At 36.1% G+C, this 18,391-nt stretch overlaps 1 protein-coding gene across 1 annotated transcript in view; it reads left to right on the plus strand.

Moving 5' to 3' along the window:
- Positions 1-18,391, plus strand: part of NECAB1 (N-terminal EF-hand calcium binding protein 1) — a 280,254-nt gene that overhangs the window by 207,433 nt on the left and 54,430 nt on the right. Inside the window, exons 7-8 of the mRNA XM_081258474.1 lie at positions 1,701-1,822; positions 12,516-12,592. Coding sequence (XP_081114600.1) covers positions 1,701-1,822; positions 12,516-12,592 — 199 coding nt within the window. The remainder of the gene's footprint in view (positions 1-1,700; positions 1,823-12,515; positions 12,593-18,391) is intronic.

Here is an 18,391-nt window from a genome sequence, read left to right on the forward strand (position 1 = left end):
GTCCCAGGGCTGGTGCCAGTCCACTGTGGGGCAGCATTGTATTTCAGGACAGCTAGCTGTGGGGTCCAAGGTACCTGGGACTGGGACAGGCCAAGTCCTGGCGCAGATGGTGGGCAGAGCTGGGTCTCTGGTGGCTGGCTGCTAGGTTTGTGGCTCCCAGGATGGATGCCAATTTGCTAAAGTACAGGTAAACCCCCAGCACTAATATGAGAGAGGGAGGACTCCAAAATAGTGCTTGCCATCACCAGTGTCCTTGTGGTAGAGCAAGTTCTTAAAAAAGGTTGCTACCACTCTCTGTGCCCACAGGGAGAGTTGCAGTTACCTCCTGCCTCTCTGGGAAGCTCTCCAAGATCAGCTGGAGAGCTTGGGTCTGACCCAGGATTCTTTTAAATTACTCTTTCACTGTGGATCTCAGATTGTGTGAGATTTTGTTTGTGCCCTTTAAGACTGGAGTCTCTGTTGTCTACAGCCCTCCAGCTCTCCTGTATGCAAGCCCCACTGGCCTTCAAAGCCAGATGTTCTGGGGGCTCATCTTTCCAGTAAAGAACTCCAGGCTTGGGAGCTCAATGTGGTTGTTGGACCCCTCATTTCTTTAGAAGAACCTCTGCAATTGTGGTTTTCTTTCTCTTTGTGGGTTGCCTACCCAGGGGTGTGGATCTTGACTATACTGCATCTCCATTTGTCCTACCCATCTCATTGTGGTTCCTTTAGTGGTGGAAAATCTTTTCTTGTAGTCTTCAGATTGTTGCTGTCAATAGTGGCTCTGTAAATTGTTGTAAGTTTGTTGTGCCCATGGGAGGAGGGGAGCTCAGTATCTCCCTATTTTATCATCTTGGTCACACCTCCCCAAGAGATAATATTGTTATATATAGATAAATACAAATAAACACTTGTTGAAAAGTGTTGTTTTTGTGTAAGGAGAATGAGGGCACAATATGGTGAAGGGGAGAACCTGTTTGTAGAAATAAGTTTATAGAATTATTTGACCTTTTAACTATATGGATATTTAGCTTTGATTTAAACAGTTAAGTTAAAAGCTGAATAAAAGGGGGAAAAAAACCTCCATAGGTGTTCTCAACCTAAACAAAATACCATGGAAGGATACAAATAAACATTCGTTCCATTGATAATTTAGGCAATAAAGGAAAGTAGTTTTTCTTAAATTACAAATCAAGGTATTTTTTTTTTACTCAAACTTTTAAATTACAAGAATTAAAAAAGCCCAATGTCTTTTCTTTTTTTTCTGCTTAATAACGTTAAAAATAATTTATTGAAGTATAGTTGATTTACAATGTTGTGTTGGTTTCAGGTGTACAGCAAAGTGATTCAGTTTTATATATATATATATATATATATATATATATATATATATATATATATATATATATATATATATATATTTCTTTCTTTCTTTCTTTCTCAGATTCTTTTCCTTTATAGGTTATTACAAAAGATTGAGTTTAGTGAGAGGAGGTGAGCTCAAGGTCCTTCTACTCTGCCATGTTCCCCTCTCTTTTCCTTAATTTCACTTATAATGCCACATTACCAGGTATCTCTAGATGATGTCGCCAAGCCAGTTCTCATAAATTTTCATTTCACTATGCTAGAAAATCTTTGTGACGGATCTTTGAAGATCTGTTCCTTGAGGTAAAAGACTGAAGCCCTGACACTGAGGTTAATTATTGTCTTTGTTGTTCAAGACAAGGGCCAATCAAACCAGAAGTCCTGTCGATTCAATGGCCTGGAAAACGATCAAGCCGTCGAGTCCAGAGACACAACAGCTTCTCCCCCAACAACCCTCAGTTTAATGTCTATGGCACAGGTAATGAAGCTTTGTCATTTTTCTTGAAGTTGAATCAATTGTATCTTCATATTGACTTATTTAAAAAGGACAAAAAGGCAGCTAAAATAATAATAATGGAATGCTTTTCTTACACCAAACAAGTGTGTCTGAAACCAAAGTGGTAAAGTGTCTAAGATACTAAGAACTAGGGTGGTGATCCTAATCATCAGTTCTATCAGAATCTAAGCAGTTGTGCTTCGGCAGTACACAGAGACATGTTGGGTAGGGAAGAAAGTGACTCAATTACCTAATATGTGAAGGACTTAAGACCTATAGAAATCATCATCATCTCCAAGCAAAGGAGGTGCCCTTTAGTCTGCACCTTAATCCCAGATCCCCAAGCCTGGTTAAACATACTCTAAATTCATTTTAGGAAAAGGTTATTGTTTCCTTTCATAACAGGACTAAAGTTATAGCAGCTTTTGAAGTGCATAATGTAGTATATGATTTATGAGACTGAGACCTTAATAATATTCATTAGGTCATCATATTTTAACTATATAATTTATATTAATTACTTTAAAATCAGTTTGAAATATGAAAACTTATGTTGTTAAGTAGAGTAATTTTATAAAGTATGAATATATATGCATATGTATGTATACATGTATCTGTATGTATCTGCACATATCACTTGAACATGTCATTTTAACATAAATGAATATGTAAATATCTACCATTTCAGAAAATCAATGTATATATATATAACCTGTATTTACACAGATTGTACTTGAAAGATTTCAAAGTGCTTTCTTGAACACTGTCTTATTTTATCCTAACACCTTATAAGATAGATGTTAGTATCTCCATCTCCCCAGAAAGTAAAGCTATTTGTCTAGGGGTAATAGATTATTAGTCATTTTTTTACAGTGAAACAACCTCAAAATCTCAATGATTACAACTGGAAATATTTGGTTCTTTTCTCTCATGGGTCTATGTTTGACTGTGATTTGAGTGATCTCAGCTGGATGTGGCTCCAGCCTGTAGGTTGGATTCAGCTCTACTCCTCATGTAGCTTCTTAGGATCAGGGACTACTTGGGGCAATATCTTCTCCTGGTCAGTATCAAAAGTACAGGAAAAATCATGAAGCTCATTTAGAACCACTGTAGGAGTGGCCACGATGGTGGAATAGGAAGACCCTGAGCTCACCTTCTCCCATGGTCACATCAGAATTACAATTATTTACAGAGCAACTATTGATGAGAAAGACAAGAAGACTAGCAGAAAAGATATTCTGCAACTAGATACATTGAAAAGGAATCACAACAAGATGGGTAGGAGGGGCAGAGAAGTGGTATGGTCAAGATCCATATACCTAAGAGGGTGACCCACAAATGAAAGGATAATTACAATCACAGAGCTCACTCTCCACAAGTGAGCAAGGGGTTCAAGCCCCACATCAGGGTCTACAGCTTGGGGTTCTGCACCAGGAAATCAAACCCCCAGATATTTGACTTTGAAGGCCAGGAGGATTCACCTTGGGGAGAGCCAGAAGGCTGTGGGATATAAAGACTCCACTCTTAAAATGTGCGCAAGAGTTCTCACATGCTCTGGGATACAGGTAAGAAGTAGTGACTTGAAAAGAGAATGGGTCAGACCTACTTGCTGATCTTGGAGAGCTTCCTGAAGAGGCAGGAAGCAACTGTAACTCATCCTGGGGACATAAACACTGGTGGCAGCTATTTTGGGGAGTTCATTCTACCACAAGGACACTGATGCTGGAAGGCATCATTTTGGAATCCTTCTAGCTAATTAGTGCTGAGACCTGTCCTTGCCCACCAGCTTATGAGCACTAGTACTAAGATGCCTCAAGACAAGCAGCTAGTCAGGTGGGGACACAGGCTCACCCACCAGCAAGCTGGCTGACTTAAGAATCCCTGAGTCCACAGCAACTCCAGGACACAACCCTACTCACCAGAGGGCTCAGGACCTGGCCACACCCACCAAAGCACTGGCACTAGCCCCAAGAAACCACAGGGCCCCACAGTCTGCCATCAGGTCCCAACCTCATCCACAGTGGGTTGACACCAAATCTGGGAACCACCCCCCACCAGGGGTCTGCAGCCAGAGACCCTGAGACACAGTTCAACTGACCAATGGGCTGGCACTAGCCTTAGGACTAGCCTCACCCACCATTGAGCAGGCACTAGTCCCAGGATCCCCTGGGACTTAGACCCACCCACCAACAGGCCTACACATCAACAGGCCTAGTACCCTCAGGACCCAGCATTCAGAGACCCTGGAACCCGAGTCTACCCACCAGTGAGTAGGCATTAGGATTGGTATGCTCAAGGCCTCAGTGCAGCCCACTAGTAAGCTGACTCCAACCCTTTAGGCCTCAGCTCTGAGACCAGCTTGAACCCCTCAGCCAGCTGCCCTGGGATCCAACCTCACTCACGAGCAGGCTGACACCAGCTTTGGGACATCCTGGACCTTGCAGCAAGCCATGTCTGGAACTTGCCTCATACACGAGTAAGGCAAGACTAGATCTGGCACCTGTGGCCCTACAGCCACCCAACCCAGCACCAAGATCCACCTGCCACTCGTCCAGCACTAGCCTCAAGAATCCCAGGACACTGCAGTCAGCCATATCATGACCAGCCCTCGCCCACAAGTAGTTGGCATCCTCTGCCCAAGGCAAGACCTGGCAATCAACCATACAGGGGCTAGCCACACCTACCAGACCAGCCACAGTAGTCAGTCAGCCAAAATGGAAGGACCCGCACAACATAAATAGGGGGCACCCCTAAAGCATGTAGCTCTGGTGACCATAGAGGAGTGCACCACAGGTACACATAGGACATATCTTACAAAAGGACACCTATCCAAAGTCAGGAAATATAACAAACCTACCAAATACTTAGAAATAAAAAGAGCAAATTGGGCAAAATGAGGTGATAGAGGAATTAGTCCCAAATGAAGGAACAAGATAAAACTCCAGAAGAAGAACTAAGTGAAGTGGAGGTTAGTGATGTATCTGATAAAGAGTTCAAGTTAATTATTATAAAGATGTTCAAAGAACCTGAGAGAAGAGTTTAGATAAACAGAGGGAAATGTCAGAAGTTTTTAACAAAGAGATAGAAAATATAAAGAACGAAACAGAGATGAAGTATACAAAACTGAAATAAAAAATGCACTAGAAGGAATCAACAATAAATTGGATACTACAGAAGAACAAATCAGCAAGCTGGAAGACAGAGTAGTGAAATCACTCAAGCTGAATGGAAGAAAGGGAAAAAAAGAAATAAAACTCTTTATGAGACCACTGGGACTACATCAAGTGTACTAACATTTGCATTATAGGGGTCCCAGAAGAGAATAGAGAGAGAGAATGAGGCAGAGAACATAATTGAAGACAGTACTGAAGCCTTCCCTAATTTGGGAAAGGAAACAGTAATTCAGGTCCAGGAATGACAGAAAGTTCCAAACAGGTTCAACCCAAAGTGACACACTGAGAAGCATTATTATAAAATGGCAAAAATTAAAGATGAACAGACAATATTAAAAGCAGCAAGGGAAAAGCAACAAATTACATAAAAGGGAACTCCCGTAGGCTATCAGCTTACTTATCAGCAGAAACTCTGCAGGCCAGGAAGAGTGGCATGATATATTTAAAGTGATGAAAGGGGAAAACCTGTAAACAAGAATACTCTATACAGCAAAGCTTTCATTCAGATTTGAAGAAGAGATAAAAAGTTTTACAGACAAGAAAAAGCTAAAAGACAGCATCATCACCAAGCCAGCTTCACAAGAAATGTTAAAGGGAATTTTCTAAGCAGAAAAGAAAAAGCCACAACTAGAAATATGAAAATTATGAAAGGAAAAATCTCAGTAGTAAAGGGAAATATATAGTAAGATAATAAATCAACCACATATAAAGCTAGTAGGAAGGTTAATGGATAAAAGTAGTAAAATCATCTATATCCACAATAGTTAGGGGATATAAAAAACAAAAATGTGAAATATGATGTCAAAAACATTAAATGCAAGTGTGGGAGTAAAAATGCAGAGTTGTTAAAATGGGTTTGAACTTAAAAGATTAACAACTTTTAATAGTCGTGGATATATTATATATATCCATGACTATTTAAAGTCACCGATATGTATATATCAATATACCACTGTATGTATGTATATATATATATATATGTATATATATATATATATATATATATATGTATATATATAAAACTCATGGTAACCACAAACCAAAAATCTATAATAGATGCACACATAAAAAAAGAGAAAGGAATACAACCATAACATTAAAGATCAAATCACAAGGGAAATAATCAAATCATAAGGGAAGGGAGCAAAATAAAAAAGAAGTAAGGAAAAAAAAAGAACTTTAAAAATCCCAAAACAATTGACAAAATGGCAATAAGTACACACCGATTGATAATCTCTTTAAATATCAATAACTAAGTGCTCCAGTCAAAAGACATAGAATGGCTGCTTGGAAACCAAAACAAGATCCATATGTATGCGACTATAAGAGACTCACTTCAGATCTAAAGACACAGACAGACTGAAAATGAGGGGATGGAAAAAAGATATTCGATGCAAAAGAAAATGCAAAAAACCTAGGGTAGCAATACTTATATTAGACAAAGTATGCTTCAAAACAAGACTGTAAAAAGAGAAAAAGGACATTACATAATGATCAAGGGATCAATCCCAGAAGAAGATATAACAAAAGTAAATATATATAAACCCAATGTAGGACACCTAAATATGTAAAGCAAATACTAACAGACATAAAGGGAGAAATTGATGATAACACAATAATACTAGGGGATGATTTAAACACCCTATTTACATCAATGGACAGATTATCCAAACAGAAAATCAATAAGGAAACACTGACCTTAAACAACACCTTAGACAAGACAGATTTAACAGATGTATATATGGGACATTCCACCCAAAAGCAGCAGATTACACATTCTTTTCAAGGGCACATGTAACATTCTCCAGGATACATCACATGTTACGCCACAACATAAGTCTCAGTAAATTTAGGAAGACTGAAATAATATTAAGCAACTTTTCAAACACAATGTTATGAGACTAGAAATCAAGAAAAAAAAGTGCAAATAAACACAAACACATGGAGGCTAAAGAATATGCCTATAAAAAACGAATGGGTTGCTGGAAAAATCAAAGAAGAAATAAAAAAATAAATGGAGACAAATTAAAATGGAAACACAATGATCAAAAATCTATGGGATGCAGCAGCAGCAGTTCTAAGAGGAAGTTTATAGCAATACAAGCTTACCAGAGGGAACAAGAAAAATCTCACATAAATAACCTTACCTTACACCTATAGGAACTAGGAAAGGAAGAAAAGACAAAACCTGAATTTAGTAGAAGGAAAGAAATCATAAAGATCAGAGAGGAAATAAACAAAACTGAGACTTAAAAACAGTAAAAAAAAAAAAAAAAAAAAAAAAAACAATGAAAGCAAGAGCTGGTTCTTTGAAAAGATAAACAAAATTGATAAACCTTTAGCCAGACTCATCAAGGAAAAAAGAGAGGGCCCAAATCATTCAAATCAGAAATAAAGCAGAAGTTATAACCAACACCAGAGAAATACAAAGGATCATAAGAGGTTACCATGAACAGTTATATGTCAATAAAATGGACGATGTAGAAGAAATGAACATATTCAGAAGAAACAGAAAATATGAACAGACCAAATACCAGTAATGAAATTGAGACAGTAATAAAACAACCCCAAACAAACAAAAGTCCAGGACCAGTTATCCTCACAAATGAATTCTACCAAATATTTAGAAAAGTTACTACCTATCTTTCTCAAGATATTCCAAAAAATTGCAGAGGAAAGGACACTTCCAAATTCATTCTATGAGGCCAGCATCACCCTGATACCAAAATCTGAAAAGATATCACACACAAAAAGAAAATTTCAGGCCAATATGAATATAAATGTAAAAATCCTCAATAAAATGTTAGCAAACAAATTGAGCAATACATGAAAGGAATCACGAGCCATGATCAGGTAATATTTACCCCAGAGATGCAAGGATTCTTCAATATCTGCAAAACAATCTATGTCATACATTATATTAAGAAACTGAAGAATAAAATTCATATAATCATCTCAATAACTGCAGAAAATTTTTTGACAAAATTCAAGATCCATTTATGATAAAAACTCTCCAGAAAGTGTGTATAGAAGGAACATTTATCAACCAAACAAAGGCCATATATGACAACCCACATCATACTCAAAACAAAAGCCATATATGACAACCCACATCATACTCAATGGGGAGAAGCTGAAAGCATTTCTTCTAATATCAGGAACAAGACAAGGATGTCCACTCTCACGACTTCTATTTAACATAGTATTGGAAGTCCTAGTCATAGAAATCAAACGAAAAAAAGAAATAAAAGGAATGCATATTGAATAGGAAGAAGTACAACTGTCAATATTTGAAGATGATATGACACTATACATAGGAAATCATAAAGACACCACCAAAAAGCTACCGGAACTCAACAATGAATTTGGTAAGATTTCAGGTTACAAAACCAATATACAGAAATCTGTTGCATTTCTATACACTAAAAACATAGTATCAGAATAGAAATTATGAAAACAATTCCCTTTATGGTTCCATCAAAAAGTGTAAAATACCTAGGAATAAATCTAACTAAGGAGGTACAAGACCTGTACTTTGAAAACTGATGAAAATAATTGAAGATGAGACAAACAGATGGATAGACATTTCTCCAAAAGAGATATACAGATTGCCAACAAACACATGATAGGATGCTCAACATCACTAATCATTGGATAAATGCAACTCAAAACCACAGTGAGGTATCACCTCACACCGGTCAGAATGTCCATCATCAAAAATCTACAAACAATCAGTGCTGGAGAGGGTGTGGAGAAGAGGGAACCCTCTTGCACTGTTGGTGGGAATGTAAATTGATAAAGCCACTATGGAGAACCATATGGAGGTTCCTTAACAAACTAAAAATAGAACTACCATACGACCCTGCAATCCCACTACTGTGTATATACCCTGAGAAAACCATAATTCAAAAAGAGTCATGTATCACAATGTTCACTGCAGGACTCTTTACAATAACCAGGACATGGAAGCAACCTAAGTGTCCACTGACAGATGAATGGATAAAGAAGATGTGGCACATATATACAATGGAATATTACTCAGCCATAAAAAGAAGCGAAATTGAGTGATTTGTAGTGAGGTGGATGGACCTAAAGTCTGTCATACAGAGTGAAGTATGTCAGAAAGAGAAAAAAAAACATATGATAACACATATATATGGAATCTAAAGAAAAAATTGGTTCTGAAGAACCTAAGTGCAGGACAGGAATAAAGACACAGACATAGAGAATGGACTTGAGGACACGGGGAGGGGGAAGTATAAGCTGGGATGAAGTGAGAGAGTGGCATGGACATACATACACTACCAAATGTAAAATAGATAGCTAGTGGGAAGTAGCCACATAGCACAGGGAGATCAGCTCGGTGCTTTGTGACCACCTAGAGGGGTGGGATAGGGAGGGTGGGAGGGAGACACAAGAGGGAGGAGAAGGAGGAGATATGGGGATATAGAGTATGTATAGCTGATTCACTTTGTTATAAAGCAGAAACTAACACATCATTGTAAAGAAATTATACTCCTATAAAGAAGTTAAAAAAATGAAAGATATAGAATGTTGGTGGATTAGAAGAATTAATATTGTTAAGATGACCATATTACCCAAGGTAATCTACAGACTCAGTGAAACCCCTATCAAAATATCAGTGACATTTTTCACAGAGCTAGAGCAAATAATTCTAAAAGGGCAAGGAAACACAAAAGACCCCAAATAGCCAAACCATCTTGAGAAAGAAGAACAAAGCCAGAGGTATCACACTCCCTGATTTCAAAGTATGCTACAAATCTACAGTAATCAAAACAGTATGGTACTGGCACAAACCCACACACATAGATTAATGGAACAGAATAGAGAGCCCAGAAATGAACCCACACTTTTATGGGCAAATAATATTGCCTACGACAAAATATGCAAGAGTATACAATGGGGAAAATACAGCTTCTTCAATAAATGGTGCTGGGAAAACTGAACAGTTACATGCAAAAGTATTAAACTGGACTATTCTCTCACACCATGCACAAAAATAAACTTAAAGTGGATTAAAAACTTAAATGGAAGACCTGAAACCATGAGACTTCTGGAGGAAAACACCGGCTGTGTACTCTTTGACATTAGTCTTAATAATTATCTCTCCTCAGGTAAGGGAAGCAAAAGCAAATATAAACAAATGGGACTACATCAAACTAAAAATCTTTTGCACTGTGATGAAAGTTATCAACAAAATCAAAAGTCCATCTACTGACTGGGAGAAAATATTTGCAAATGATGTATCTGATAACAGGTTAAGTGTGCAAAATATACAAAGAACTCATAAAACTCAACATCAAAAAAACCACAAAAAACCCAAAACAAAACAAAGAAAAAAAAACAAATAACCAGATTGAAAAATAGGCAAAAGCCCTGAATAGACATTTTTCCAAAGACGGCATACACGTAAAAAGATGTTCAACATCACTAATCATCAGGGAAATGTAAATCAAAACTGTAATGAGATATCACCTCACACCTTTCAGAATGGCTATTGTCAAAAAAAACTACAAATAACAAATGTTGGCAAGGATGTGGAGAAGAGGGAACTCTAGTGCACCATTAGTGGAAATGTAAATTGGTGCAGCCACTAGGGAAAACAGTATGGAGTTTCTTCAAAAAACTAAAAATAAAACTACCAAATGATCCAACAATTTCACTTCTGGGATTATGTCTGAAGAAAATGAAAACACTATTTCAAAAAGGTACATTCAATATTCATAGAAGCATTATTTACAATAGCCAAGATATGGAAGCAAACTAAGTGTCCATCAACAGATGAATGGATAAAGAAAATGTGATATATATATATATATATATATATATATATATATATATATATATATATCCATACATATGCACATATGTATGTATACAATGGAATATGACTCAGCCATAAAAAAGAATGAAATATTGCCATTTGCAACAACATGGATGGACCTGGAGTGAAATAAGTCAGAAAGAGAAAGACAAATACTGAATATTATCATTTGTATGTGGAATATAAAAAATTAAACAAGAGATATATGTTTATGTATAGCTGATTCACTCTGTTATACAGCAGAAACTAACACACCATTTAAAAGAAATTATAATCCAATAAAGATAATGTAAAAAATTAAACCATAGATTGTTCTTTCCATTTTAGTCATTTAGAAAACAGTATTAAGCCCAAAATATCCTTCTATGGGACTTTGTTGTGATAGCTGCCTTAAATTATTTTAGGAGCAACCTAGAATGGAAAGATGTTAACTACTTTGCAAATTAAAATATAAACATAAACTTTGTTTACATATTTATAATATTTTATTGTAAAAGCACTCATTTTTAGCAGCCACTTCTTTGTGGCAATGCTACTGCTTCTTTTTGCATCATAATTTATTTGGTGGGGTTTGAGAGGAGCCTCACTGAAGACGGCAGGTGGAGAAGTGAATTCTAATGTAAAGTACTACCCCCTTAAAATTTAGATCTTATCTTCCTAATATCCAAAGCTAAAACAAGGCTTTATAGTCTTAAATTCAATCACATTCTCCTATCAGGAAATATTAAAAAGTATTACTTCAGCAAATGTCTGTGAAAATATTTTGAGCAAGCTGCCATAAGGATACACAAGGATCCCAGGATGTTTGTGCAGGGGCTCACACCACAACTTACTCCTTCTTGCCTTTGCATAATAACATATATAACAGCAACAATAATAGCAGCAGAACTTACATAATGTTTAACCTGCTGTTAGATAGAGATGTGTATGTATACATACACATATTAAAAATACTACATACATAGTACCTGTATGTTTGTGTGTGTGTATATATATATATCTACACATATGTATGTATGCATATGCGTATATATACACAATCCGCACAGTGAAGCTTGTGATATCATTATGCCCATTTAAAAATAAGAAAAGTGAGACCAGAGATGTTAAGTAATTTGACCAAAATCAGCAGTCTCCAGAGTTTGTACTCTTAACTGCTATGCCATGACCATAGTGTCCACTCAGGTTAGTCCCTAAGGAAGGAGATAGCAGCTACCTTGCTCTTATACTTCTTTTTGATTAATAATTTATCCCTTGCTGTGTCCATGGCTATGATTTCCCTGGCTCCTGCCACTGCCCCAGAAGTAAGTTTAGAATTGTTTCTTGGTGCTTTCCTTTTTCTAAAAGAAAAATCAGCTACATTATGTGGTGGTAAAAATGGCTCAGCAGGACCTGTTCATTTGAATATCAAAGGCCAGTATAGGCAACAACATAAAAAAATAGATGTAAAAATGAACCCACTGGGATACATGGATCTATGGAAATCAATAACTTAGAAAGAACTCATGTGAATATATATATATATATTTGTTTAAATGTGGTGATTAGCCAGTGACATTGTATTCTTCCTTCAGGGTAAAAGAAAAGCTCTGAGACACCAAAGCATTCCTTCTCTGTCTAGAGTTTAATATATTGCCCTCATGGTTTTCCCCTCAAGGCTTATTAGAAGAAGATAACCAGTGGATGACCCAGATAAACAGACTCCAGAAATTAATTGATAGACTGGAAAAGAAGGTGAGTGCTTCCTTTTCTTTCTTCTCCCTCTTAGTTTTCAGTAGATTATGACTCATTATTCCTTATTGTCCCAATATTCATTTCTGCCTGGATACAATAGCAACCAGGATCTCCATTATACTGCTTGATAGTTATTTGGGATTTTTGTTAAAGCAAATATAATGTTAATTCTCATTCCCCCCATGCCAAACCCTAATTATAGTTAAAATAGTATATAGGGTTTAAAGTTAAATAAATCTACTGCATTGTCTGACTTTTAGGTTATCAATCATGTAAAGTAGCAGTGTGCTTGAATGATGCAAATGGCAGCTCTTGGGAATGACCTGGTTGATGTCTTGGGAATGTTTCAAAGTGATTCAGGGAAATGGCTGTGTGGTACACTAAAAGATGATATTGTAAACTCAACTTCTAGAAATTAGCATCTTAACTGATGATTTTTAGCATGAAAACTACCAAGTTAGCAAGCAAGTTAAGATATGATGAAGAGTTCTTCAGAACTATATTTTATGTTTCCAGTTATTGTATTTTTATTGACTAATTCAATTAGTACCGAGTAGTCCTGATATTATAGTTATATTCCTCTTAAGCAGCTTTTAATGGAAGAGACTGCTTTTGTTACTCAGTAAGAATATGTGTTTTCTGTGCATGCCAAGCACGAAGGAAGGAACCTTTCTGCTTGAGAGAGAGTTTCTGACTTTGAAGAAACCAGAGTCTACCTGTAAAAATATTCTATCTTCAAAAAATGAGTTAACAGATTTTTAAAAGTATGCAGTTGCACAAAACCAAGCTCATTGTTAATGCTCAGTAAATACTTAGTGACTGACTGAGACATGCCAAAGGAATAGAGCATATACTAAAATCTACAGTTGCTAACCTGAAGGAATGATCACTGCAAGCTGGGAAGGACCTCTTGTGTCAGGAAGGGCTTAAGGGGCCTTTAAAAATGATGACAATTAGGAATTTTGAGTGCAAGTAACAGAAATTACCTCTTTAATAAAAAAGAAATCTCTAGAAGGAAATGGGATTGTTCACAGAATCAACAGACAGTCTAGAGATCTAGACTTAGGAAGTCAGTAGACAAGATAAGTCTAGAGATGAAGGTAAGCAAGAAATACTCACCAGTCTCTCAGGTTGTCTCCACTAGAATAAATGAGTTTCAACAATTTCCAGTCTATGGACATTCTGCTCAAGATTCCACTTTTCAGGAGGGAGAGTCTGGTTTGTCTTGTTATGGTTGCATGCTGGTCTCTTAGATAAGGAAGGAGAGAAAACCTTGGTTAACAGTCAAGTATTAAAATGAGATGAGATCATTCACTGAAGGAAATTGTATTGTCATTAAAATCAGAAAAACATGTTAGTCAGCTAACAAACTAATAAGTATTTGCTATGGGAAAATAAATTTTTAGTAAACAAAGAGCAGTTGGAGAGGGCATTCAGGTAAGGTGATGGCATGAGCAAAGGTTAAGTAGACCAACCTGGTTAGAGTCTTCCATTTAGGGACATAGTGACAAATAAGATTATATGAAAGGATGGGGCTGAATTATGGATGGCCTTAAATAACAGACTAAGGAATTTGGACTTGATCTTGGAGACAACAGGGGGCATTTATTATTTTCAACAGATAAGTAACATAATAAAAAAGATCCTTTAGATAGAAAATTGGACAACAAGAATATGAAATGGATTCAAACAAGAAGATTCAAAGTCAGAGCCACCAAAGCCAGCTATAACAGTGACCTTAAAGGGCAGGCTGTATACCTGAGCCCACTGGGATCAAGTATAGTAAAAGATGGGCCTGGACTAAGTGACTAAAAAGAAAATGGTAGATTTGAAAGACTTGAGGTGAAATTAACAGGACCGTTGAATGGGTATGATGGGTAAAAAACAGGGTCATTTCAAATAGGAGTCTGAGGATTTGAGCCCAAGTGTCTGAGACAATTATACCACTAACAGACAAGGGAGAGACAGTGAGAGATAATTGGTGAGGTGAGGTGAGGAGGTGAACTGGTTTATTAAATTTCAAGATATAATAGGACATCTAAGTAGAAATACCCAGTTAGATTAGTATTTAAGAAGCCAGGACAACAGAGTGAGATCTTGAGAGCCATCTCCCAGAGGTGAAACCTCAAGTCCTAAGGATGGGTAAGGTCTCTGAAAAGGAGATTCTGTACAAAGAAGACCCAGGTCTAGAGGAAACAACTTTGGAGAGGTCCAGTCCCTCTGCCACCACATCAATTTTCACTAAATTTAAATTGACCACTTATGGGGACAAATAACATAAACTAAGAGTTTGATGCAAGTCAACTTTCCTCCTTTCTAATTTCATTAATTGATGTGTGAATTGAGATTTAAATGCTTGATAATAAAAATAGTGGCCATACAAATTAGTTTTCCAATGGTGGAAGTCTTGGAAATGCAGGACCCTATTTAAAAACCAAAACCTTTTCAAACATAAGGATTCAGTTGTTAAATAAGTTTGGATTCATTTAAAGAATACAAATACCTCTTTTTAAAATGGTTTGGAAGTCCTTGGCAAAGCTGTCTTTCTTCTGGTGTCATAAATGTATGTCATTCTTTTTAAACGGGTAGCTCAAACTCAGGTCATGGCTTTTTTTCCAACTTAAAATCAAAGTATTGTCATGTCTCCTTCTTTCCTAGACTTTTTTCTCCCTTCATTCCTATGAAAGCGTTTCATTATGAGAACAGTGGCTGAGAGGTTTGCTGAAAGTACAATGTGATGGTCTTCAACATGGGGCTCCAGCTGTGTGGGGGCTCAGCACGATCTGTCTTAATGAAAGGAGAAGCAGTGCAAGTTGAGTTTTTTTCTACAACTTGTTCTGTACTGTGCTGAATTAGATTTTTAGAGGAAAAACTATCCAATTGCCAAACAGAAGCTAAGTGCATATTATATTTTACTGATGGCTGTCTTGTCTCCTCAGTTGTTAGCACTAGGTTTGATCTCCACATTAAAAGGGAATGTACTTACAGTGGAAGCTATACTGTCTTTTCTCACCACTACGTATCTATGATAAATCTTTCCTGCACTGTAAACCAAGCCCAATGCCATTTATGTGGGGAAAATTAACCTTCGAAATTTCTACAAGTTTCTTCAGACATTCCTTTTTTCCACTTCAGCCTCTCTGAGTATTTATGGGATATATTGAGATTATATCTCATGTTTTGCTTGAACTCTGCAGAAACCAGTGTTCAATGCTTAAACAAAACAACAACAGTTCCTTTAATATTCATGAAGTCTTAAGTATACCATCAGATCACAGGATATCCATATTTAAAAGGATATAATTAAGGATGTCACACTCATACAACTTGTTTTAAGTTTTTTGCCTTAGATTAAAGAAAGTAGAACTGAAAAGTGTGCCTGATTTGTTATTAGGGAAACAGCAAAGAGATCACTATTGTTAGAGTTTCTATATGCAGAGTACTTTTAAAGATTCAATTCACATCTATATGCGTTACATACGTTTGTCTTCACAGAAGAGCTAGGATTTAAATGGGCATTCATTCAGCCACTTGTTTATTCAACTAACATTTATTGAATACCCACTTTATGCAAGGTATTATTCTGACAGTGAGAATATAGCAGTGATAAAAACAGGTAAGGTCCCTGGTCTCTGGAGAGACAGACAAACCCCAAGTAAACAAATTCATGAAGTAATTTCAGATAGTGTAAGGTACTGTGAAGAAAATGTAGGACAATGTGATGAAGATGGAGGGTTGGATACTTAAAGTGAGTAATCTGAGAAGGTCACTTTAAGGATGTGATATTTGAGTTGAAGTTAGAAAAATAAGAAAGAGCCAACTAGAGGATAACCTAGGGATAGAGAATTTAAGGCAGTGGAAATAGTAAACGTGAATTTCAGAGAAGTTAAATAACTTGCATAAAGTCCACCCACAAGAGAACAGCATAGCTAGAGCTATGTAGCTCTGTTATTAACAAGCTTATACTATTTCAGGCAGTCTGGATTTCTATAACTTTCTATTTATTTCTTATCTATTTGAAGGAATTATTGTGCATAATCCTCACTTGTTTTCCAGTTTTGAGAAATAATTGACATACATCACTATTTAAGTTTAAAGCATACAGCATGGTGGCTTTATTTACATATAAGGTGAAATAATTACCACAATACGTTTGTTAACATCCATCTTCTCATACAGATACAATAAAAAGGAAAGGACGAAAAAAACAAGGGAAAAATGTTTATCTTCTTAAGATTTACTCTCTTAACTTTCCTACATGCCATACAGCAGTGTTAACTATAGTCATCAAGTTGTAACATTACATCATTAATACTTATTTATCTTATAACTGGAAGAAGTTTGTACCTTTTGACCATCTTCATCCTATTCCCCTCCTCCCACTCTCTACCTCTGGTAACCAAAAATCTGATCTCTTTTTCTATGAGTTTGGCATTTTTGTTTTTATTTTTTTAGATTCCACATATAAATTAAATCATACAGTACAGTATTTGTCTTTCTCTGTCTTATTTCTCTTAGCATAATATCTTCAAGGCTCATCCTTGTGGTCACAAATGGTAGGATTTCCTTGTTTTTTTGTTGCTGAATAATATTCCATTATATATGTATATATATATATATGTATATATATATATATATATATATATATATATATATATATCACAAGTTCTTTATCCATTCACCCATCGATGGACACTTAGGTTATTTCCATGTCTTGGCCTCTGTAAATAATGCTGGTATGAACATAGGGGTGCAGATATTTTTTCAATGTAGTGTTTTCATTACCTTTGAATATACTTCCAGAAATGGAATTGCTAGATCATATGGTAGTTCAGTATTTAATTTTTTGAGGAACCTGAGAAATCCATACTGTTTTCTATAGTGGATACAACAATTTACAATCTACCAACAATGCACAAGCATTCCCTTTTTCCACATTCTTGCCATCATGTTATCTCTTGTTTTTTTTTTTATGATGGTCATTCTAATAGACATGAGTGATATCTCAGTGTGGTTTTAATTTGCTTTCCTTAATGAGTAGTGATGTTGATCATCTTTTCATGTAAATGTTGACCTTTCATATATCTTCTTTGGAGAAATGTCTATTCAGGTCCTTTGCCCATTTTTTTTTCCTATTAAGTTATATGAGTTCTTTATGTATTTTGAATGTTAACCCCTATCAGATATATGGTTTTCAAATATTTTGTTCCCATTCCAAAGTTTGTCTTTTCACTGTATTTTTTCCTTGTTGTTGTTGTTGTTTACTGTGCAGAAGCTTCTTAGTTTGATGTAATCCCACTTGTTTACTTTTTATTTATTTGTTTGTGCTTTAGGTGACATATACAAAAATCATTACCAAGGATCATGTCAGGGAGCTTTATTATTATGTTTTCTTCTAGGAGTTTCATGGTTTCAGGTCTTCCATTTAAGACCTTAGTCCATTTTGAGTTAATTTTGTGAGTGGTGTAAGATATGGGTCCAATTTCATTCTTTTACATGTGAACATCCAATTATCCCGGAATCATTTATTAAAAATTCTTTCTTTTCTCCACTGAGTATTCTTCCCTATTAAATATTAGTGGATTGTATATGCTTGGTCTTATTTCTGGGCTCTCAATTCTATTCCATCAGTCTTTTGTATGTTATTATGCTAGTAGCATACTGTTTGATGGCTTTAGCTTTATAGTATAACTTGAAATCAGGAAGTGTGATCCCGCCTGCTCTTTTCTTCTTTTTCAGCATTTCTTTGGCTATTCAGGGTTTTTTGTGGTTCATATAACTTTTAGGAGTGTTTTTTCT

This window comes from Mesoplodon bidens, assembly GCF_964165515.1.
Source record: "Mesoplodon bidens genome assembly, chromosome: 16".
Taxonomy (NCBI): Eukaryota; Metazoa; Chordata; class Mammalia; order Artiodactyla; family Ziphiidae; genus Mesoplodon; species Mesoplodon bidens.